Here is a 23,598-nt window from a genome sequence, read left to right as displayed (position 1 = left end):
AACAGCACCCAAAAGTGTCAGACAACCTTACAAGAAATCACACAGGACAGCCCAGACAATGCTTTGAAATTGTGCTTCCCTGTCCCCCAAATCCTGAAATGGCAAGGTCATGGTCTGGAAATCTGCAAGTTCAGCTACATCTTTCAACGCTTGGGCTATGTGACTGAACACTGCATTCGTGTACTGTCTGCATAATAGCTACATTTCATGTGGTCTTGAGACTGTTATCTATTTATTTTTAGTTTAATTTATACAGCAGTTTAGTGGCACCTGGGATGAATGTATACATTCAAAAATCACAAGGCAAGTTGAAAGAGAAGGAAGACAGTTTAATAGTATACACTAAATACTGCAATACGTCTCTGGCAATAATCACTGTTGCTTCATTTCCAGTAGTAAAAGAGAGTTATCTGGAAAAAGCCCAAGACTTCAAACAGGTTTACCATATTGCTACTGTAACATTTAATGTATGGCATAAACAACAGCCTTTTTGCCCATCTGCATTTCTGCATAGGTACATGATGGTACTGACTCAACTTAAGCCAAATCCAAACCGGTAGAATTCTTCATGTGTGATTCTAGACCATGAAACTTTATCTTTCAGCAGTAGGTCAGCTTGGATTCTTAGGAGGACTTCAGGGTTTAGCTGTTGTGTAAACCTCCAGAGGAAAAAGGAACTACTATACTTCATGTCATTCAGTCTTTTCTGTCATAAAAAGCTTGCAGAGTTAAGCACAGACTTTGCATCTTTTTTGTCATGTGATGTCAACTGTTTCCTTGTTTCTCAGCCACAGTGGCTATGAATACTTCTTTGATGATCTCCTTATCCAAGTTCCTGCCTGTAAAGAGAAATAAATTAGCTAGCTATATTTTACTGTGTATTACCAAAAAATGCAAGCAAGTGGCGATTTGCCGTTCTTCTCTACAAAGAAAATGCTTGTGATACCAGTAAGTGTGAATAGCAGTTATTGCAATTTAGCTGCAGGCAACAAGGTAACTTTAGATTTCACAGGCAACAACAGACTTCAAGTTGCACAAGGGAAAGGAAGAAAAATTGGGTTTTTTTGGTCGTAAAAACATTTTGCAAAGCAGAGAGTAACAAGTTTGAAACAGAAATTCATAACCTCAGCATTACAAACTCTTCAGAAACAAAACAAATTTTATACATTTTAATGGCTATAATCACCTTCCTTGCAGTTATTGAATATTTGATCAAAAAATCAAATAATTTCCATCAGCATATTTATAATTATAGACTTTATGAATAATTAGTTGTTTGGGTTTTTTTTTTACTTCTATGTCACTAAAAGGGATAATGCAGATTCCACTCAGCTGGAATATAAAACTGCAGGAGGTCTTGATGGATAAACCTGTGACTGAACGTTACACTGAACATACTCACAGGTCTTATTCCGGCCTACTTGGGCCAGTTGCTTTTCACTGGATAAGTCACAGCATGGCCTGCAGAAAGATCCGCTTCTTAAAGTCAAACAAGGAAATACGTAATTTCCTCTTACCTATTAGGACCAGTCTATTTGTTCTCTCTTCATCTTCTTTCCAGGCTACTGTGGTCTCCTCGAGATCATAGAGCTCATGGACACCTTGGACTATCACTTGATGAGATTTGCCTTGAATAGATACCAGTCCCTTATCAGAAAAATAACTGTTAGGATATATAAACAAACCTTTAAAAATTAAGTATGTAAAAAGAGGAAAAAAACCTTTGAAACTAGGCCAAACAGGGAAAAATGTTTCTGGCAACTATGGACCAACTAGTCAAAACAACCATGCAGTATTACCACTTTATTCATAACATCCATTCTCACATATCTTTATTCTGTTAAAGACTAGCAATCACACTTTGCCGCACTCTGCTTGCTGTTTTTCATTTGGTCAGTATCTAGCATGTTCGAGCAAAAATAAAATGTCATCAGCTATTATGTCACTTTGAATATATATATATATATGGTTCATGACGTATGAGTCCACGAAAGATCAATTGCCAGCAAAGATAATGTAAAATGAGCAAAAAAGTTTTATTTCAGACTATTCTGATTAGGCACTCATGCTCAGTATATTCACTGTTCTGAAACAGAATCTGTGAATACTGGAGAACAAACAAACATTTCTGAAGTAAAATGACTAGCAAGAGAATTAAAAGTGATTACTGTTAAGGTAAGCCCATTAAACCACATACCAAAAGTCGTATTAAAAATGTTTTTATTACTTCGTGTAAAACTTTATAAAATACTCTAGTGCAACACATTCTGTAAAAAGTTGTCTTATACTTCCCTAAAGGGGAAAAAAAAAGTGTTTAAGAAAAACCCTTACAAATATTTAATGAAAAAAAGGTCTGCATTTGACATGTTAGCTGGAATTCTCTGACTATTACTACCAAAAGTAGTATGACTGCAGGTAGGATATATAAAATAAATATAAAAGCAACAAACTTTGGAATCCATTCTATAATTACCTGGGGTTCATTTGCTTTGGTGTATTTGTCTGTGACTGAGGGCCAGCTCACAGCTTATAGCAAACCTCAGATCTCCTAAAGAATTACTTTGATTCCAATGCTCAATACAACAAAGATGCACTTGTACATAGCAGCACTGTTTTCAGACAGCTTACGACGTATCAGTGGCTATTTTCTTCTATTTGTCAGGAAGGGGAAGACAAGGATATTCTCATTTTGTTGCTGAAAGAGCAAGAATACAACCTTTCTTTCGATGAATTAAAGTAATGATGTCACTATCCATGATGCACAAGCGTTTTCAGAAAACGAACTGCAGCATATTTTCTTGTATTTCTTACAGCCTACCAAATGACAGACTTGGTTCTCATTTTTTAACAATTAACTCTGCTGCTTGGTATAAGGAAAATGAAAATATATCCTAAACTATCACCTATACCCTTCTCAAAACCATGCAACTGAAAAACATAGGAAGTGCCCATGAAGATTAATACTTATGGGATGCATCTTTAAATTAGTTTAACAATATTGTCAAGTGTAGACCACAACCAGTACTGCACTGCTGTTACGTGAACCTCAACTTCTGCGTATTATGCCAACAATTACAATTACTGATAGCAGTCTATAGTATCCAGCCTATAGTGCTCAATCCCTAGACAAGGAGACATCTATGTGAGATGGATGGAATCTTTCAAAGCAATGTAGGTGAAAAAAGAAAAAGTAATTTAACTATGCCCTTACGATTAATTCTGCCACTGATGTTTGTGACTGTACATCTTCCCCGTCTAATCAAAACAAGTAGGATCAATGTCTGCTTCTCTGTCAGCTACCTCCTTTTGAGTTGTTCCACCAACCAGCAGGTAACTGCCTCTACACAGAACAATAACAAATTGCTCCTCTCCATTTTGTCTGCTCTGCTAGTGATCCAGTAGTGCCCTTGATAGATCTGTAGCTGACAGAACACTAGTTTTTTACGCGTAAAAAAGGAAAAGCACAAAACAAAGAAGTTGGTCATTTCTGACTAACCTTCAGTCTTATGATGTCCGCGGTACGCCCAGTTTTATCTTTCACATTCTTCTCCCACAGAAGAGTCTATGAACAGGAAAAATGTTTTCATAAACAGAATGGCATGGGATGATTTTCTAATGATTTTTTAGTTGACAGTGCTGTATTACTTACCTGAATGAAGAGATTCAAGTTTTCTTCTTTTATATTTCCTGGAACTTCAAATGTTACTGTAATTATACCCTGCAAATGGAAAGACACACTTACTATTACCAAAATTAATAAATATTTCATTATATTCATTTCAAAAAGCATTCTTTATAACTTGACCTCATAAAAAAGCAAGTATATATCCACATCAAAACCTGAAAAAAAAAATAAATCTCCATTTCTTTCTGCTCTTGATTTGCCACATTATGGTATATTTTTTGGTTCTATTTGGGTGTGCACTTAAGGGGCATATGCAGTACTTTGAATAGTTGGGATCAGCTTCTACCATGTATTTCTTTGCTGTAGCTGATGTTTGTTCTCAAAGAAAGCCTAAGAATTTTAATTCTTACATGCCAGTAAGCTCAATCTTTCAAATCTGTTTAAGAATGCAATTTTCTCGGCTTACTGATCTTCGTCACAATTTCTAATCTTCAACACAATTCTATTAGACAAAAATTAATCAAGATATTTTTCACCTATCTGTACTTGCCTGTTATGAAAAATTTCCAAAAAGAAAGATGTCTGAATATGTTTTATTCCAAAGCAACCACCAGCTTACTGCTTAGAACCAATTATTATCAAAAATGAAGATGCCAATAAATGTGTAGTTTAAAACCAGTAATTTATTTTAAAATAAAGGAAATAATGTGTCTTAAACCTATTTTTGTCACCATAATGTCTCAGTGGCACAGAAGAACATACAGGGAATTTCTTTTCATACAACCTAAATTCTTTTAAATGATTACTGCTTTCAGATGACTAGTCTAACTTAAAAAAAAAAAAAGCAACAAGCTTCAAATCTAAACATTTAGCTAATTACCAAGTAAACTCACCAAAACACCCAAAAGCTAATACTTTGAGCAGCTTCAAAACAAGACAGAAAAAGTTCAGTGCATCATGAATAGTGCAGTATTGCTTCTGTTGATCCCCACAAAGATAATAAGCACCCTTTACCATCCAACCAGGGCTCGCACCCTACTGCAAGAGGTGTTCTGCTCTCATTTATCATTATCATCTGTCTCAACAACGATCTTAAAGATATGGGTGCTGAACTAAACAGTGACAGTAACAATGAATTCTCACTGTTTCCTACTGGTTGAATGGCTCCACACTACAAAACCAACAATAATTTTCTTAATAATACAAGCATGCTATAACTCTCATAACATTCAGAAGGCTTCTACTTAATTTTTTTCTACTTTAGAAATCTATTGAGACTTTTATTACTATAACGGAACATATTTAATATGAACACAAATGTTAAATAAAAACCTATGATCTTAAGAGTCTGATTGCAATTATAGTTAAGCATGCAAATGAGTCTTTAGTTCCAAAAGGAGATTATAACTGCCTTTTGCTGTTTTCAAGACTAGCAACTTCACAGTCAAGATCTGCAGTTCAAAAAGAAAAATACAGGCATTGTATGCATGATATTTTAACTTGAAAATTAAATTTAATCATGCAACTTTATAAAAGGAAAGCATGCTTTTATAAGCTATTGTATAATACATATTACATAAAATATATTTAATAAATAATACAAATTTTATGCACATAAATTTATTTTAAAATATTTATATAACAAGTAATACATCTTTTATACATGTAAATTTATTTTTGCACCCCTGAGGGGACTGTTTGAACCACACCCAGTTGGGAATACCCCAAAGAGAACTGTGACCCAAAATTTATCCACAGAGCAGAGTATCTGTACATGGACAGGGGCCTGTGGGTAACACACAGAACAGTGACAATATCACTAACAAGCAAAAAGCAGAAAGCTACCACACAAAACTACAGGCCCCCGTAAAAAAAATCTCAGCGTCTTTGTTCTAAGCTCCCTTTAAGTATTGCAAGGCCACAATAATGTCTCCCTGGAGCCTTCTCCAGGCTGAACAACCCCAACTCTCTCAGCCTGTCCTCACAGGAGAGGTGTTCCAACCCCGACTGTTGTTTGCCCTCCATGTCTGTGTCTCTCTTGCACTGGGGGCAGAACTCCAGGCGGGGTCTCACGAGAGCCAAGTGCATTATTGCAATGACTTGGGGAATCCTGAAGGAGCTGTGGTTCCAGTACTAGAAATCTGTGATTGCGTATTCTGGTTTGAGTGATGTACCTATTACACATGTGGGGATGTGTGAAGACATGTATAAACTGTTGGAAAAAGCAGGGACATGTGAAAGCCTGACTGAGACAGGAAGATGACTGGGAAGACACAGGACGATTCCAGCTTCAAGCCCATGTGCCCATGGCAGGGGGTCTTAACAGTTCCTTGGGCAGCATCCATGAAAATTAGCCCAGGAGTTGCAAAAGGGATACAACTACCACCTGTAAAACACTGGGAAGTGCGCTGCTTTGCTGTGGGGTTATGCCAGAGCTTATCATATAACTCAAATGGAGCCTCAGAAAGATCAAGACCACTTAGAATCTATCGCCATCAGACTGGCTGTCACTGTTAAGACTAGTGGACTGCTACAAGATACAACAGCAAATGCGCAGCAAAAATGACAAAACTTGTATCAGAACTGAGCAGCTGGTTAACACTGAGGTGGCCAAAGGGAAAGCTGTGATAAGCCACCCAATCTACTATTGAAAAGTAAGAGAGTTTAAAATTACAAGAGTCCTGTTAGGCAGCCCAAGTTACAGTGCAGCAAAAATGGAAGACCGCTCCCCAAAGTGCAACCACTCTGCAACTTTTTACTTGAAGTAATTAAAGCAATGCATGACACCTACAGCTGCTGCCCACAGAAGTCACATCTGCAGTGCCTGTGGTGCTGGAAAGCTGTAGGAAGGCACCTGCATAAGTAGGAAACTCTGGGATTTACTGATGGAGCAGTATGCTGAGCTCAGTCCTTCCAATCCCACAAACAAGACTCCCATGGAGGGACTGGGAAAAAGTGAAAACCAACTATGGTCACTTTTAACTCCTGCTATGTTTACAGGCAAGGAGTAAGGGACTCCAAAAAGGCTGATGCCACAGACCAAAAGCTCTGACAGATAGGCACAGTCACTACTGCCCCTCTGGTATCGCCCAGTAACTGGTGGGACATCCTAATGACTAAGGGGTGACCTAGAGTATCACACCTGAACATGCCCAAGGCAAGTGTGTGATCAGCCTCATGTGTGATCACAGCAAAGCATGACAAAACTGGAGTTGTGAAAGTCATCAGGGGGTGAGAAAATCTTGATGCTCCCTCCCCACAAACTGGGACTTGGAAAGGGAAAAAGAAGTCCTTCAAAGATCTACACCTGGGAGCAAAGGAATAACAAGCTCAGGAGAAAGGTCAGAGCTCAGTTAATATGGTTAAAGGATGTGCAGCAAGCTCTGTGAAATCCAAGTCGTCCGATGTGTCACCTTACTTCCCAAATGGGGAAACACCCACGTTGTATCAAATCAACACCAGTCACCACACGTTTCAGTTCTGGATGGAACTACAGCTGTTGGACTCAGAAACCAAGTGGCTATCAATAGTGCTGTTACTCTGTGGTTTTACTGGTTTGTTTGCTTGAATATTTGCTTCTGTACTGAGGCATGGTGAGTAGACTAAACAGCCAGGTGCCTTGGTTTGGTGTTTTGCAGGAACAAGGCCTGAATTTTGCAGGAAGCAAAATGCTATCCTTACTAATCTACACAAAAGGGTGGAGTCTACAATGGAAATACGTAAATTCAAACCTTTATGTTACTAACCTCCATCATCCACTTGGCAGGAGATGGAGTTTAAATACAACAATTTTTAACATACATATTCTGACTGCTACAATATTAACCCCTACAGTCTAACTCTCAGTGGCAAGGAGTAGAATATGTACAATGCGCACATTCAGTTTCTGATGCTATTAAGGGTGGATGCTATAACCAATAGATGTTCATACAGCTCTTTAAGTACGTGTAAGCTTACAAGGCTTATGTAGCAGGGGGCTGCAGTACTGATGGTGTGGAAGGAGGCCATCAGCTGCCTTGTGTGTGTGTGTCAACCTGTTCCAGCCACCTCTGAAACTATAAATAGAAGTGTAAATAAAAAAAAAAAATATCCCACACATCTTCAGGCAGAGAAACACAGGGCACCCTGTTAGAGACATACCTCCAGCCACTTGGGACTAAAGACTCTTTGGAAGATGCATGCCGTAATGCCAAAGAGGGTGCACACACCCCTGAGAGACTACAGCTTGTTTACCCACAGAGCAGGGGCACTCCACAGGTACTAAGGGCCCTGCATGAACCACAGGGAAGGAACAGAGCAGGAAAGGGACAGAAAATCATTACACAACTACCCCCAACTTCCTATGTCACCTGTAGCATTTCTGGGAGACCCTGGATGGACCAAGTGTCACCCACTGAAAAAAATATGGGAAGTTGGAGGAGAGAGAAGAAGAGGTGTTCATTTAAGTGTTTGTGTAATCATTTCGTATTTCTTTTTTGCAGAACTCGAATCAGTATTTCTAAGTTTTGTTGCCTGGCAATAAATTCAGAAATTCCCTGACTTCAGACTGTTCTGCTTTTGAGAAGGGTCTAAGCAGAAAAACATACTGCGATCATAACATTTGCAGAACAAACAAACAAGAAAAAGAAAAAAGGAAAATTAAAAGGAAGCCTTTCTAGTAAAACCTGTATATCATGGATTAGACAGGTGCTTACAAGTAGCAACTGGCATAGAACCGTTTATATTCTGCAAGGATGATGGACCAGATCTTTTTTCCTTAAATTAATCTTTGAAATTAGATATGCTGATTAAAAAAAAAATACTGTATATAGTCAAATAAAAGCAACAAAGGCAGAAATGCTACTTGCAGTTGCACACAGGGAGAGAAAAGATTCTTCCCTGACATAAACACACATCAGGTTTAGTATCAGGATGAGAGGGAATATATTTTAGAGTTTAATTTGACATACTAAAAATCAACATCAACAGAACCAGTTCTTTGGGTTTTTTTAGCATACACGTGCTTACAGGACCAATACTTAGTTTATAGGGCAGAATCTACTTCACTCTTAAAAAGTTAAATTGGTTTCACAAGAAACAGTAACAACGGAAAGCACCCACAGAACAGAAAACCACTTGTTTAACTACTCGGTGAAGTTTTATTACAGCTTTAAAGAATGCGAAGTCATGACTAATATCTCCCTGGTATCTACATAGACAACATTTGGACAGAGAATCTACAAGATAAAGACTGGCTACAGATTTAGGACTTGATTCTGCAAATACTAAAAAGAGTACTGCTGTTTGTCTGTTTCAGTAACAACTCTCCATATGAATCAATGAATGATGGGACTTTCTGGAACAATGGAAGCCTATACACTTTTTTTGAAAGCAAGACTTAATATATCCATTTAGAAGCTATGTACAACAAAGCACATTCCTGTAAGTATTCTACATAATCTTCCACAGATCTTAAAACACACTACTCCCTAACTGAAACCTTCTGAAAAAACATGATTAGCATGCAATGCCTGCAATTACCCTGAACAACCTTGTTGTTACAAAAATACTGAAGCAGTATTTTCAGCAATTACCTTATCTAGATGTTCATGTGTTGTCTTTACATGCTCAAGCTTCTTCTGCAAACTGAAAATGAGTAAAGTTAAATGCTGCATTTCAGTAGGACAGACAAAATGTTATTTTGAAATTTAAATAAACTCTTCAGCAATGCAGAGCAAAACTAAAATATCGAAGATAGGCTATATATTCAGAATAAGCTTCAATTGTTAATTCAGGTTTAATCTCAAAATAAGATGCTTAATTGAATTGTTTTGTCTAGTTTATGGTTTGTTAGAATATTAGTTTTCTTAATATAAACACAATTAGATTATAGTAATGATTTGCAGTATCTGTGGGTTTTTAAATATTTATACTTCAAGAAGTACAAGATCCTTGATATTCCTTTGTGTAGGAGCAAAAGGCAAGCTACATCATTAAAGCGAGAAAAATCACTAGAATTTGACAATTTATTAGACATTGATTTTTTGAAAACAAGAACGGTTTGAAAAGAATAAAAAAAATGTACAAAGCTCTTGCTTGTGAGAATGAAATCTGTAACACTAAGTGAAACACTGTATACCAACTTTTATTTCAACTCTGTTGTACCGAGTACAGTGTGCCTGCTAATTTAAAACTGGTCCTCTCTACTTTATAAGGGAACTTGGGGACTTGTTCCATAAACTAAGATTCAGCATCTTACTCTATCATTTTGCATGACAACATAAAATTTTACTGCAACTTTAGATTACACACCTATGTCTGTCTTTAGTCAAGACAGTGCAGGATTTCTTCAAATATTTTTTCTGTACCAGAGAACATCTTGTGCATGTTGGACATTAAGCAAGAGAAAAGAATACCACAGCAAAAGTCACTATGATGACAGCTCTCTACTACTTCAGAGAAGACTGCCCATAAAAATTTCTCATACTTTCATGACTGTAAATTTTAAGAAGCCTTTAACAGTGGGGAAAATATATTGACTGTTACCGAAGTAACATTTCGCACTCCTACTTCTTGCATCTTCTTTGCTTTGTTGTAGTCTTCTCATACTGCATTCCACAGAATCCAAACTCTTGATGTGTTTCCTGTCACTTTCAGGCCATGTACAGACTACAAAGTTCTACCAGTACAGTCACACCGATCAGATACTTCATCTGCCTGCTATGCTGGCAGAAATCCTTACTGTAGCATGCAAAGAACAATTTTATTAGTGTACTGGTGTGTATTTGTGCTCAAAAGTTGCTGTATGTAAAGAGTTTTTCTGCTACAGATGATAGGAAGCCATCGCTAGTATTTTATGTGGGGATTTCTGTATCTATGTACAGGTACCAGGGTAAGCAATTTTGCTGTACAGAGCTCAAATAAAAACAAGAGAAATGGAACTTAATTTAAGCAGTCTACAACCTTGGTGCTTTTAGAATTTGCCTTTAAATGCTGCAGTTTAGTGTTTCCTCTGTTTTAATACCAAATATTGAGAACCTCTAAAGGAACTATGGGTGAGATAAGAGATATGACTAGACTGAGGAAAGCAAGAAAGACTTTTTTTTTTTCGTCAGCTCCTTAAGGATTCCTCAGGTGTATGGAGCACAGCACTTCCTAGCAAACCTTGCAGAATGCCACCTAATAGTACGGTTAATCATATCTAACTGTGAATTGCCATTACCAAGAACAATCCTTTTCTGGTTTCACATCTTCTTACTGCTTTCTTGTTTGGCTCCAGGATGAGACAGTTTAGTTAGCTGATCCATCGTAAGAACTCAGGACATGGGTTTATGATCTAATAGTTAGCTATCGCCCACAAAGGATACACTGGCCTTCCTCCTCCCTTAACCTTCTTTTGGATGCCCATTCTGATACGGCCCTGATGCTGCCACTGGTACAGACCCAACTGGTACAGTGAAGGAGCACAAAAGAAACAAACACCACTTTTCATAGATCAGAAAAAAGGGCAGCAGAGAGTCGGGAAAGGCAGGCTATCCTTTTGATAATACTGCATCAGTTGACTGGGAAATCTCATGAGCACACCTCATCTACTAGAGGTTACTAGCTTCATCTTCAGCAGTTTCTTCCTTGCGTGAATAAGGAAGTGTCTACTTTTCTTTAACTGAACCGTGTGCATCCAGGAAGAAAAGTGAAACTCATACTGCCCCCAGTTGCCTATTCCCTCCTCTTTACAACTGCCCTAACACTCCTTGCTCTCTTTGCTAAACAACTTCAGCACAAGAAGTGTGTGAACAGAAAATACTCCTCCTCTCACCTCCAATTTTACTTTTCCACTTATCTAGCATACTGAAGCACACATCGGGCATCAAAAAAACCAAAGGACATGGAACACAGTAACCAGAATTTGTAATGGGTTTTGTTTGTTGTGGAACCTCAGTCTCTCATTGTTTTCTGTGAAAACTAAGAAGGCCTTCTCGTTCATCGTGATGTGAAATGAGAAAAATTTTGAAATACTTTAAAAAAACAGAAAAGAGCGTACAAATCTACTCTACTACTAGTATTAAAGAAAAATTTGTATTTTGGTAAAGAAAGGCAACTAACGATGCAAACTCTGGCTCATTTAACTTTACAAGGTCAAAAACCTTCTGTTGCACGCATTTCAAGTGGAAAAAACCCCTCCATTTCAGATTACCATTTATAAAGCAAGAATTTTAAACAAGTGACTAAACTAGAATTTATACCAGAAACTCATGCAAATTTGAACCAGTATGTGCATGTGTCTATTTGATCCATGCACTTATACAATGGATATTATTCTAATAAGAGACAGTGAGATTTCACCATACCTTGTTCCAGATAAACTGTCAAAAGCATGCAGGTCCAATACATTAGAGAGATCAACTCTGAACAGGGGGGAGAAAGAAATCATTGTATTTTTGCTATATTTAAATATATTGTGAATACTTATTTTTAAAATAATTGAAACTTGTGTTTGTTTTCCTGTCTATCATACTAACGCAATCAATCCTTAGCCTTATTTTTGGATGTTGGTAGTTGGTATTGTCCCCTACAAGGAAATGCAGTGTTTATTTACACAGTAATAAGCACAGAAACAAAATTTTTAACAATACAGTAAAATACAAGGTATTTCCAAGAAAGATGATAAAAACCCTCACACCGAATGCCTGAATAGTAACTGATTTTCCCTAAATGGGAAAAGGAACCCTGAAGTTCTTCCCAGCAATTATCCTGCATCCTTAATATAGGGCCTCTCAACACACACACACACACAGCAGAATATATACAGCTTATACTGACACACTGTTAGAAAACAAAACTGAAATACGCAATAAGGCAAGTGCTACTATGAAGAATTTCAGCTCTAACATCTGAAACAGGCAAATTAAAAACATAATATGGAACAGAAAGCCCTGATAATATTTACCTGTAAGAACAGCTACCTATAAACTTGTGTAGGCAACCTTTTTCATAAAAGCAATATAGACTATAGGTTTCACTAATAACAACAACTGATAGCTTTCTAATTATTAATAGCAATTATTAATATGTGGGTAAATACAAAGAACATACGAGACACCAAAAAACCCCAACAAATAGAAAGACAGACCTCTGCACTGTAGCCAGTATTATTAAACTTTTACACCCAACAGCAGCTTTACAAAGCAGTTTCTAATATGGAAGGTATTGATATAAAACATCAATAATAATAAATTATATTTATATATATATAAACATAATATAAATTTATATAAAAATTATATATCATAAAAACCATAAATAATCCCCTCTAGAGTTCATTACCACATCAGTGCTGTTATTTTTCAGAACACTGCTGAGAACAAACCATATAGAAACACTCAAGAAAGTGCTATATTGGTCCCTTTTAAATGTGGGCTTTTGAAGGACAAAATTCCCTAATTGAAGGAGGTATGTTCTCAATTGACATGTTATTAATTTTGTGCCTATTTCTCTTTTGGAATGTTTGATCATGGGAAAGACAGTATGTGTTGTTCTCTAACGAGTATTTATTATAACACAAGAGTTGTCATTAAGGACTGGACCTAAGGTCCACTTAATCTTAATATCCAAAATCTAATGCTGGCTGGCATCAGACACCAGACAATGACACAGATGTGGATAATACACTTCACATATTGGATATCTTCCAATAGACATGAACAATTAGAACAACTGGATGTTCTAATGGACATGAACCGATGCTGATTTAAGACACAAAACATTAAGTTTAATATCCTCTTCAAATCTGCTAGCCATGCTGGATACCATGATAACCTTTACAGAAACCTTAGGGGTTTGTTTTTCCATCTTACAAAAATCTTGGCCTCAAACTTGAATTCACCTCCTAGGGCAATCAGACACATATATGCAATTTACGAGCAATTTACCTTTATCAATAATGTCTGCCTCTTTTCCCTCTTCAAAGCATTTCATCCACCATTTCTGTACTCTGCCTTGCAAGTAAAAAAACAAGGAACTCCTGACCTGCTTTCTCAGGAGCACTGTTTGTTCTCAGCAAAATCATGTCGCCACTTCTTTGATTTCGGCTGGAGCAATCTGTTATAAATCTTTTTCTTGTGTTTTCCTAAGCCCTGATCATCCTTCATGATTTCCTTCCCTATTCTGTGGCACAGGTGAAGTTCCCATTCTTCATATATATATACACACACATATATATATACACACACATATATATAACATAAATCCCAGAATAGTAAAAATTTGTTTTCAAGAGTTTACTAAACAGGAAGAAAGGGAAACGCTACAATTGTATCTCTGCAACTCCATCCGTCTGCATTATTTGTTGTTCTTTTGGCATTCAATCACTCATGCTGCACTTCAAGTACATACACTACATGAAGAAACACCACACTTCAAAGATGTCATGAAAACTGTAAACAGAGGCCTCAAAAATAAGATAGCCAAATTTGGATATTGTAAAATTAGCTATGAGCAAATACCCAAGATATAACATCAGAATAAAATCCTGATTAAATTTTACCTGGAATCATCAAAGCGTTCTCACCTCCATTTACAGATGGAGAAAAATTTACCCAAAAATACAAGTAAATTTATCCTAATACAACCCAACTTTAAGAAATACTAACTTAATAATATTGAATTTTAAAAAAAGGACAAATCAACAAAAGCCTAAATTTTGCAGCAGAATCTAGAGTGACTATTTACACATTAAAACTGAATGCACCAAAAAGCTGGTAAACATTAAAAACCTGATTATAATTGCTCACAAGTTTACCCATACCTGGTCTTTCGAATGTTAAGTTCCTAAATGACAATAACTCCATTGAAGAAAAAAAAATTTTATGTAAGAGACACATGCTGACCTAAAAGGAATGATTTACTGAGGATCACCAGAAAAAACAATAAATTAATGAATGTATGAATATGAAACACCTCTCAGTAACAGAATTTATGATCTCCTCTAGAATACTATTTATTCTTGTTCTAATCATTCTTCAGCAGAATTTGCAACTTGACAAGCAAGGAGCATGAAGTTGTCAAAGCTACTTAAACATTTCACCTTGCTCCCTGAACAAAGTAATGAAAACAGTATGAGAACAATCCTTATAAACATAACAGGATAGCCAGTAAAGAGAATGCTTTTCATAGTACAACTGCTCAACAGCAGAGCTTAAAACTTCAGCGATCAGACTGCAGACAGAATTTCAAGTTAGCTAAAGCCAATAGAAATCTTAACAAGTTAACATTTTTGGAAATGTAAACTGAGCTGATCTTTAGATAGAAGTCAGACAAGCACCTATCCTCAAAACCCTGGGTTACCAAACGAAAATATGTATTCTACAGCCACTTGCTGGTCTTATCTGATGAGCAAAAAACAGCAAATACTCTTCCCTATGCTTTCCAACTATATTTGAGAATAACTTTAAAAAGTCAAGTATACTTTATTAAGATTACATCTACTATTTTCCCTTCAGAAGCTGCTTAAACCAGGAATCTGTATTATAGGAACATTTATCACAATATCGCCAAATAATTGATGTAATAGTACACACACTGTTCCTAGTCGTCTGAAAGACGCTGCTCTCCTAATGTCCCTGGGAATACTATATCCGTTTAATCCGTTTAATCTTTTTAAAGAAGAAATGCAAATCAAATTTCAACAAAAAATGGTAAAAACAATGTAAAAAAGCAAACAAAAAAAATTACTGTTCCTTCTCATAAACTTCCTTGCACTCCTTTCAAAGTAATGTTGTAGTAACAGCTTATTTGCATCAGCCATTGTAGAGTAAGAAAAATCTTTAAGCTAACTCAACAGAAAGAAAACATAGTGCACGCAACTCATTAGTTACTCATTAGATCTGGTTAATAGGTTATGAAAAACTGTGAATTCCTACCTAAAATACTCCCTTAAAAATCTGGTACACTTTTTGAATACGCTGAAGCCAATTAAACTGCACCTGTATTAGCATTTTTCAGGAACCTTCCAAGTGCTATTACTCCCTAAATGGTGACATAACTATTTTTAATAATTTTAATAATTAAAAGCCACATTTGTATTAAGCTTAGAACAAGATGCAGGTTTTGGGGGGGAAAAAAAAAGGAAAGAATGCCAAAGCTTTTGTAAAACTACTTCTCATGTAAATAAATATTTACAGGTAAATTGCAAAGTCCAATAAAACCCATTAGCGATAAGCTCTGTAAACTACATCTTAATGGTGATTTTTGTAAAAAAATTATACACTAGAGTGTAGGATGTGAACAGTAACAGAAAAAAACCAAGAAAAATACATTTTACTTCTCTAAAAAAATGCCTTTACTTAGATGCTTATGCGTGAAATAAATATTTGCATTAACTATTCCTCATTCAATAGTTTTCCTTTAAGCAACCTGATCTACCAGCATACTTAAAATCTGTTACAAAAGAAGCAGGATCTAGTACCTAGTAATAGTGGCCATTTAATACCTTGATCTTTGTGTCTCTAGAATTTTAACAAGTCCATTTATTGACCTAAAATAAAATAGAAAAATAGAAGTTAGATGAAAAAGCAAATGTAATAATATATTGCCTGAACAAGTTAACAGTATGAAAGCAGTATGAAAAATAGCACTACAACAATAACCCAAATTCTGTTATCAACTTCTCAAACAAATCAACACACATCCCAGACTTCATTTTTGTGACTTTTTCATCTCCTAAGTAAGGGCTGGGGAACCTTACAGGTTCCGACAAGATACTCCCAGTGAGAAGTGCGTTTTTCTATCCACAACCCTTCGTGATACACTTCTGGGTCTAAGTGTTTTTACTTTTAGAATTCAAACCACTAATAAAGCTGTAAAATACTTCAAAATTTCATGTTTCATTTTGATTATCATGGTATCGACAGAAAAAGATGGGGCATGTCTTTAATCGCTAATTTGAATCAGACAATTGGTTCTGCACCCATGACAATTATTTGGGACCTCTTCCATATATCTTTGCATTTACTAGTGAACTCTGGCAGATTATTGTATTTTTTTGCTGGATGCTAATTCTGAAAAATGGGAACATCTGCCCAGAAATCTACGAGCACGGACACTTAAGACAAAGGCCTGTCCTTACTAAGTAACATCAAATCTTACACCTAGACAGGCAAACTGCTAAGACTGTGTAAGCACATAAAAGCATTGAAATGCCTTTAGAAAGAGCCAGTGTCTTCTCCCTTCTGAGCTAACGATTTGTGTCAATGTAATCATGAGATCTAATTTCTGTATTAACAAGAAGAAAGTAACTACATTTAAATAAATATATTTGAACCAGTACAGTGTTAGTTATGCCAAACATTTCATACCTGACAGATGTTCTGACTTTATTCAATTCTTCCCCTGAAACCAAATCTGTTTTATTGATGATTATAAGATCAGCCAATGCAACCTGCCTATGCATTAAGGACCAAAAAAAAAAAAAAAAAAAGACAACATGAACAAACAAATACCTTTTCTGTAAGGCCAAAACACGACCTCTTCCACAGCACCAAAACAATAGTATAAGCATTGTTAGTAAAAGGCAAGCATTAATGGAACCAGAATACCACAAGTATGTCTATATGTCTAAAGTACTACCAGCTTCTCCTTGAGGTTCTCTTCTGTGCCACAAGAGAAGCCTACCAAACTACAGTCCTGCTAGGTTTTGGGTTTGGGTTTTTTTGTTTTTAAAAAGTCACTTAATGCAAAGTGCTTGGTGATTTATGAACTTCACAAGCCCCCACTTCTCCTGCACGCAGTCTTCAAAGTCATACTTGAAGTCTTTTTGCTTTATGAAGACTTCCATTGTTACAATTACCCTATATCATTATGGATCCACATCTAGCAAAAAATATTCCTCTACCTCCAGTTCTACTTCAAGCAGCTGAGCGAGCCTAGCATGAAATTCTTTCTACCTCTTAACACTGATGGTTCCCCTTCACTTAGGTAAAATCCCATCCATCTTAAAATATGTATTAGAAGAGTCAGATCTTGGCAGAAAGGCCAAACAGAGCATGAAGTCACTTTTCTATTTTCTAACTCATTACATCAATCTACCTTGGTCTAAAAGCAAAGCAGAAAAAAGGCTCATAAAAGAAAAAGAAGTCATTTCTAATGACCTTCTATACAGCGCAGTTTCCAAATATATATATATATATTTGTATATTTATTTTTTATGTATATATATATTAAAAAAAATAATAATTTATACATCCATACCGAGATGCTTCATTGACAAGGCCTTCTGGTTTTTCTTCTGTCAAGTGCTAGACAAAAATTAAAACAATTGGATTATCATATTCAAATGACAGACAGATTCATTTGCAATTAAAGGAAGTCAAACCCAATTCAGCTGAAGTATGTTTTTCACCAAGGTATTGTGAAAGATGGCATCTAAAATTTTGCTGCAAAATTATGGTGAAAAAGTAAATTTATACATTCACCATTACAGAAGCTTATAATTTTTATAAAAGCTCTTCCCTTTTAATGAATTTCCTTATTAGAATGCTAAAGAGTTAGAAAACTTTTATATTTTAATCACTTTTCAGATTTACAAAGAAGTCAAAAAGTGACCATGATATAAAGTAACCATAGAAAAACATAACTGAAAAAATGAAAGTACAGTAATTTTACTAAGAAGTGTGATTTCAGCTGTTAAAGACAGATTAGGCTTGCAGTACAGGATTCATACATGTAATTGCATATTGCTTTTCTCTGAAAGATTTGACCAATTCTACTTCTACAGTAAAAACTGTAAAAATTGCTAACTTCTTCTGGGTTTGTACAAATAAACCATTACTCCTTGGCAAGTCTGCCCAACATCAGTGTTTGTGGCCTATTCAGGCTTCAGTGGGCAGAAGAGTCAGTTAACACTGACAAAAGCAGAAGCTTCTGGTCACACTGCAAGAGTTGTGTCATCTGCAACTTTGCGCTCCACCTGCCTGCCCAAGCTAACGTCCTCACAGAAAAACTAGTGAAAGAGAAAAAAATGCCTGCATCTGAAGCAGCAGCGTGGAGTTTAGCAACATAAAGTCTTACTTATGACTTTAGTCAGACAGAGTAACTGAGGCAGCAAAGGTTCAGTTACAAGTTATTTTCTGCCCATTCTCCTATGGAGGCAGCAATCACCAGGACAGAAGCATCACAGACACCTGGAGGCAGTAAACCTTTAAAATGATGCTGTAATACTAGTAAAAGCTCACCACTTATGCTTTACATCTCTGGGAAGATCAGAGAGTCCTGTGCATTCCTTCTAAATGCTCTAAATGTACCAGGAATATTATTTTAAAATTTGATTTTAAAGACACAGGAATACTAAATGGGAAATTAGTAAATTAAAAAACCCTAGAAAACTATCTTTTCTTCAAGTAGAATTATCAGGCTTCTAACATTATTTGACCTGAAAAACAAAAATATATTGCATAATGTCAGTCTGTCACCTTAAAAAAAAGAAAAGGGGGGGGGGGGGGAGAGGAAAACCCAAAATTATTTCCTGATTGTGCACAACCTAAGCAGGGCAAAACAACATGATGACTTGATGACTTGGACGGAACCTTTTCATTGACCCTTCCTTTGTAAACCTGTGTGTATTGATTCTATTGAATTAAATGTTGTCAGATTTGTTGCCCTGAAAAGAACAATGTCAGTAGTCCATCTGCCAAGTCCTGAAAATAGAGAACTGTCACTTCAAGCTAACCAACTATTTGCCCTTGATTAACAAAAAAAAAAGACTATTTCACATTGCTGGGTGACAAATCCATTAGTTACAACTCATGATATCAACTACCACTTCAGTTTCAATTTGCCTGACTGGTCACAGAGTACTGTTTTTCAGCTTGTGATGGGTTAGTTCTTTGAAGAAGAACTGCTGTCTATTACCTCAATGTCATTACCTGTATGGCTTTCAAAATTCTTTGAATCACAAGCAGCTGTTGAGGTCAAGCTTTGCAATCAGAGGAATTGCACAAGTTAGCAAGTCCTCTATATAAAGCAAAAATAGTTTACTTGCACATAAATGAGGAAGATTGTCATTTCTATTATTCTAAGTGGGTGTCAGTGTTGTACAGGCTTACTGATTAAATAATGTAAGAGTTTTCAGTAAGCTGTCAAAGATAATAACAGATAGAAAAGCTGATGTTTCAAAATGTTTTTGTGTTGTTTCTGACATACTACATGAAAGTTTAAATATTAAAAATATATTTTTTAAACAACAACGTAGTGCTGCTGTGTGCAACACTACTGGATTAAATCCAATAAATCAGTGCTGCATGAAGCAACAGATAAACAGAAAAATATTTTTGCAAATAATAAAACGCATCTGAATTAGTATGAGGGCACTCAGCTGAAAAGGGGGCTGACTTAAGACATGCTGTGGTTCCTTGTGATAGCTGTGCTGATTTAAAGTCAGCTCCTGCTTAAAAGGGCAAATGGGCTCTCAGTCCCTTCCCCTGGTTCTTCTACCAACTCCTCTGGAAAAATGCAAAACACGATGGCCTAACTCTCCAAACTGGCTTGCTATGAGAATGGATCAGTTCTGTCCTGGAGCAACACAAACTGATGGGAGGACAGGACTGTCCCCTTCCAGTAAATCAGCTATTAGTACAGCTCAACTGAAATGAGAAACCCAAATAGTCCAAACAAAATCTTATAAAGAAGCAGTCACTTCCTTATTTTTTAACCACTATTCCCCAGTTCTCTCAACTTTTTGCAGCCATTGTAAAATACAGAACTATTAAAAACACTTCCACAGCACGATGGGATATTCATACCATCCATTCTTAAGGTCACTTTTATTTTGAATCCTGCAAAATCAGTATCTAACCAAAGTAGTCACTTCCTAAATTACTAAATTGCAAATAATTATACTTATGACTAGCTATTACAAAAAAAGTTCAACTATTTGATTTAGTTGCAATTTCTGCTGTTACCAAAACTCATTGTTCTATAGGTCTGTTATTACATTACGCTTCATATAGATTATCATGCTCTTAATATACCTGCTCTTTTTGTCTGCTTCCATATAATGAAGTAATCTCTTAATCTGAAATGCTACTTGGCTCTCTCATCATTCCTCACCACACCTGCCATCACATTAGCACCCTTCCCAATTTGAGCCCTAACTCACTTGTTATCACACTGCTATCAGAAGTCTGTTTTTACTCCTCCCAAGTAACATGGACCAATGATACTCTGCAAGACAAATTTCTCCACTGTTTTTACAGTAATCTAAATGGATCTGGAATCTAAATCTATCTGGAATACAGCCAAGATTCCTGAGCGAAATGATAGAGTCTATTTCAAAACTAGGAGTCAAGTATCTAGCAACCTGACAACTCAGCAGACATACTGCTGTGTTGGTAAGAAACTCAACTGCTATGGACATCAGTACTTCCCTGTTCCCGTTCAAAATACAGTATTCATGTACCACAGCAACTGAAATACATCCTCATCTGCTGTAAGAATTAAAGCTATTATAAAAATGTAATTAATCCACATGAACATTATTGCAACAGCTGTTCTAATGCTGCAGTTTTAAACCAAGTAACAAATCCAGTAACCTACCTGCAAGCCATGCTTTGCATCAACAACAGATACAATACCTAGAAGATAATAAAATAGTATAGAAATCTGCTGAAAGCAACAATTTAACAACTTGTTACTTTTATACTTGTACAGAAGTTTACAATATCATCAATTTACAACTGATTATAATACTTCCAATGTGTCTGAATGTTAGACTTATCACCTAATTATTTTGTTACCCCTATCCATGGTAAAAAAATGTCTACCAAACCTGATGAGAGAAATTCTCACAAGGTAGATGCCTCTCCTCCTTCTTCCAGTACAGCAAATGGCAGAGGTATGCTTTTACAGGTTACTGAAACAAATTAGGGGGGCTGAGGTATGCAGTTATTCTGATTGCAAGTGACCAGGAATCTGCAAATCTCTGCCAGAAACTTACGAAGCTATTTCCTATTCAACAGAATGTATCCTTGTTAAGATGAGTATTTCATAGACTGACCAAAGTATTAGGACTTTATTAAAAAAAAAAAAAAAATCAACATTCAACGTGCTCTTTGACTACATACACACAGTGATGTTTTGTATCACAGTAAACGCCGATTTTTCTTGGAACACAGCAAATACTAGAGCTAACATGAGTACAGTAGGCAAAGGCGGCAAAAAAACAAAAAACAAAAGGCAGAGGAGTCCAGACGTTGACAAATTATGAGTTCAGGAATAATGACACCATTTAAGAAACACTACAGGGAAGGCGACACGACGGACACATGATGACCTGTACTATTACTCCTAAATAATCTTTTGTAACGTCTAATTAATGAGGTTTTTCTCCCCCTTATACCACAATCAAGATCTCTCCATATCTGATCCCTTAGCAAAGCATTACACAACTTTTGTTGGATTCAGCAAACTGAAACAGCTCACCAAATATATCAACAAGCATCAGAATAAGCACATGGATCTCCCATCGGCAAATGTGGGGATGTGAAAACCAAGATCATGCATTTCAAACATCTTTTGAAACCTTGCCTTAAATGATAACAATATGTTACACTAAATCCAGACACAGAATGCCAACACATTAGAAAACAAGCTTGCACTTCTTACCATCAAGATAGATGTCACTTCCCAGCTCAGAATCAACCCAGAACATGGAGGCCACAGCTCCTAAGGAGTGCAGTACATTTAGTTGCAAAACTGATAGTTTCCAGTAATTATCTAGTAAATTATTTCCAGTAGATTATTCCCAGTAAACTATCAATATTCAGACATTTCATAGAAGTCTATTTGTAGTGCTGGACTTGAAACTCCTCTCTTCATAACTCAGAAAGCATCACAGATGTCAAATACCCAACCACATAGTTGACTTAACAACAGCTATCAAAGCATTATACTTGTGTGCACGTCCACAACTATAACTACAAAAAGCTTTAAAATCCTCACAATTCCAGATGCATGTTAAGATGTCTAAATTACCTTTACTCAGTAATATCAACTATCTGTCATTACTATACTCCAAGGCTCCCTCATTTCTAAAAAATTCTGTACTCTTTACAGCCACTGTTTCCAGATCAGGACACAGAGATTAAAAAAGAAGCAGATAAAAGAAGGAGATAAAATAGTTAAAGAAAAATGGAATTGGGGCATTTGAGAGAAAGCAGGTCCCTAGGAGGGACCTTTTCTTCACTGGCTTCTATAAACTCTCATATGCAGTTTCTTACGTCATAAAGCAAGAGAATGAAGAAAGTCAAAAGTAACTGGATCTAGAAGAGAATGTTTCCCTTAATTATCTCAGGTGTGGTACAGGAAAGCTTCTGGGTTTAGATAATTTTAAGATATATTGAGTTAAGAAGTATCTAAAGCAGCTTCAATTTGTAGATACAGTACTGGAAAGAAAGTTTACAAGGGTAAACATGCCTGATCAATCTGGGAAGGCCATACCCAGCTTCTTGTGGAAAAAAAATTATTGTATTTGTGGACATGGGGAGAGCACTGTATACTGTTTACATCACCTCTAGTATTTTTTCTCCAACACTGGCTACAAAGATATTCCAGCAACCAAGCTCGGACATTACCAGTCTGAATGAAAAGACACCTTGGTAAAACTGGTTGCACAGTCAAGCTCTAAAGGCTGCAGTTAATGGGTCATACCCTGTCTGGAAGCCAGCAGTATGTACAGGACTACAGTGGTTTACTCTGGGACCTGCCGTGTTCAATGTCTCCACCAGGAAACCAGGAGGGGATGGAAGACATGACTGTCAAGTTTGCAGAGAATATCAGAAAGGAACAGTTAATATATCTAAGGGCAGAGCTATCTTTCAGAGGGATCTGGACAGATGAGGAATGGCCAAGCAGAACCTAATGAAATTCAGCAGGGAAGAATGCTGAGTAATACACTTAAGAACAAAGAGCCTCTGGCAATGACACTGGCTGGGGAGCAGGTCTAC

The 23,598-nt window shown here is 36.4% G+C and overlaps 1 protein-coding gene across 4 annotated transcripts in view; it reads right to left on the bottom strand.

Annotated features, from left to right (window-relative positions):
- Nucleotides 1-308: 308 nt before the first annotated feature.
- The window catches only part of LOC121081031 (COBW domain-containing protein 1-like), a 29,041-nt gene continuing 5,751 nt past the window's right edge, over nucleotides 309-23,598 (bottom strand). Inside the window, exons 6-16 of one of the 4 annotated variants that reach the window (XM_040579645.1) lie at nucleotides 22,259-22,318; nucleotides 21,191-21,228; nucleotides 17,849-17,895; nucleotides 16,957-17,043; nucleotides 16,092-16,136; nucleotides 11,953-12,009; nucleotides 9,199-9,250; nucleotides 3,650-3,718; nucleotides 3,497-3,562; nucleotides 1,518-1,647; nucleotides 309-839 (exon numbers count right to left, since the gene is read on the bottom strand). In XM_040579645.1, the coding sequence (XP_040435579.1) occupies nucleotides 766-839; nucleotides 1,518-1,647; nucleotides 3,497-3,562; nucleotides 3,650-3,718; nucleotides 9,199-9,250; nucleotides 11,953-12,009; nucleotides 16,092-16,136; nucleotides 16,957-17,043; nucleotides 17,849-17,895; nucleotides 21,191-21,228; nucleotides 22,259-22,318 (725 nt within the window). In that variant the 3' untranslated portion in view covers nucleotides 309-765. The other 3 variants (XM_040579649.1, XM_040579647.1, XM_040579646.1) reach the window with 3 other exon arrangements.

The sequence above is a fragment of the Falco naumanni genome, chromosome Z (assembly GCF_017639655.2).
Source record: "Falco naumanni isolate bFalNau1 chromosome Z, bFalNau1.pat, whole genome shotgun sequence".
In the NCBI taxonomy this organism is placed as follows: domain Eukaryota; kingdom Metazoa; phylum Chordata; class Aves; order Falconiformes; family Falconidae; genus Falco; species Falco naumanni.
Note: the sequence above shows the minus strand (reverse complement) of the source record. Positions and strands in the feature narration are given on the sequence as shown.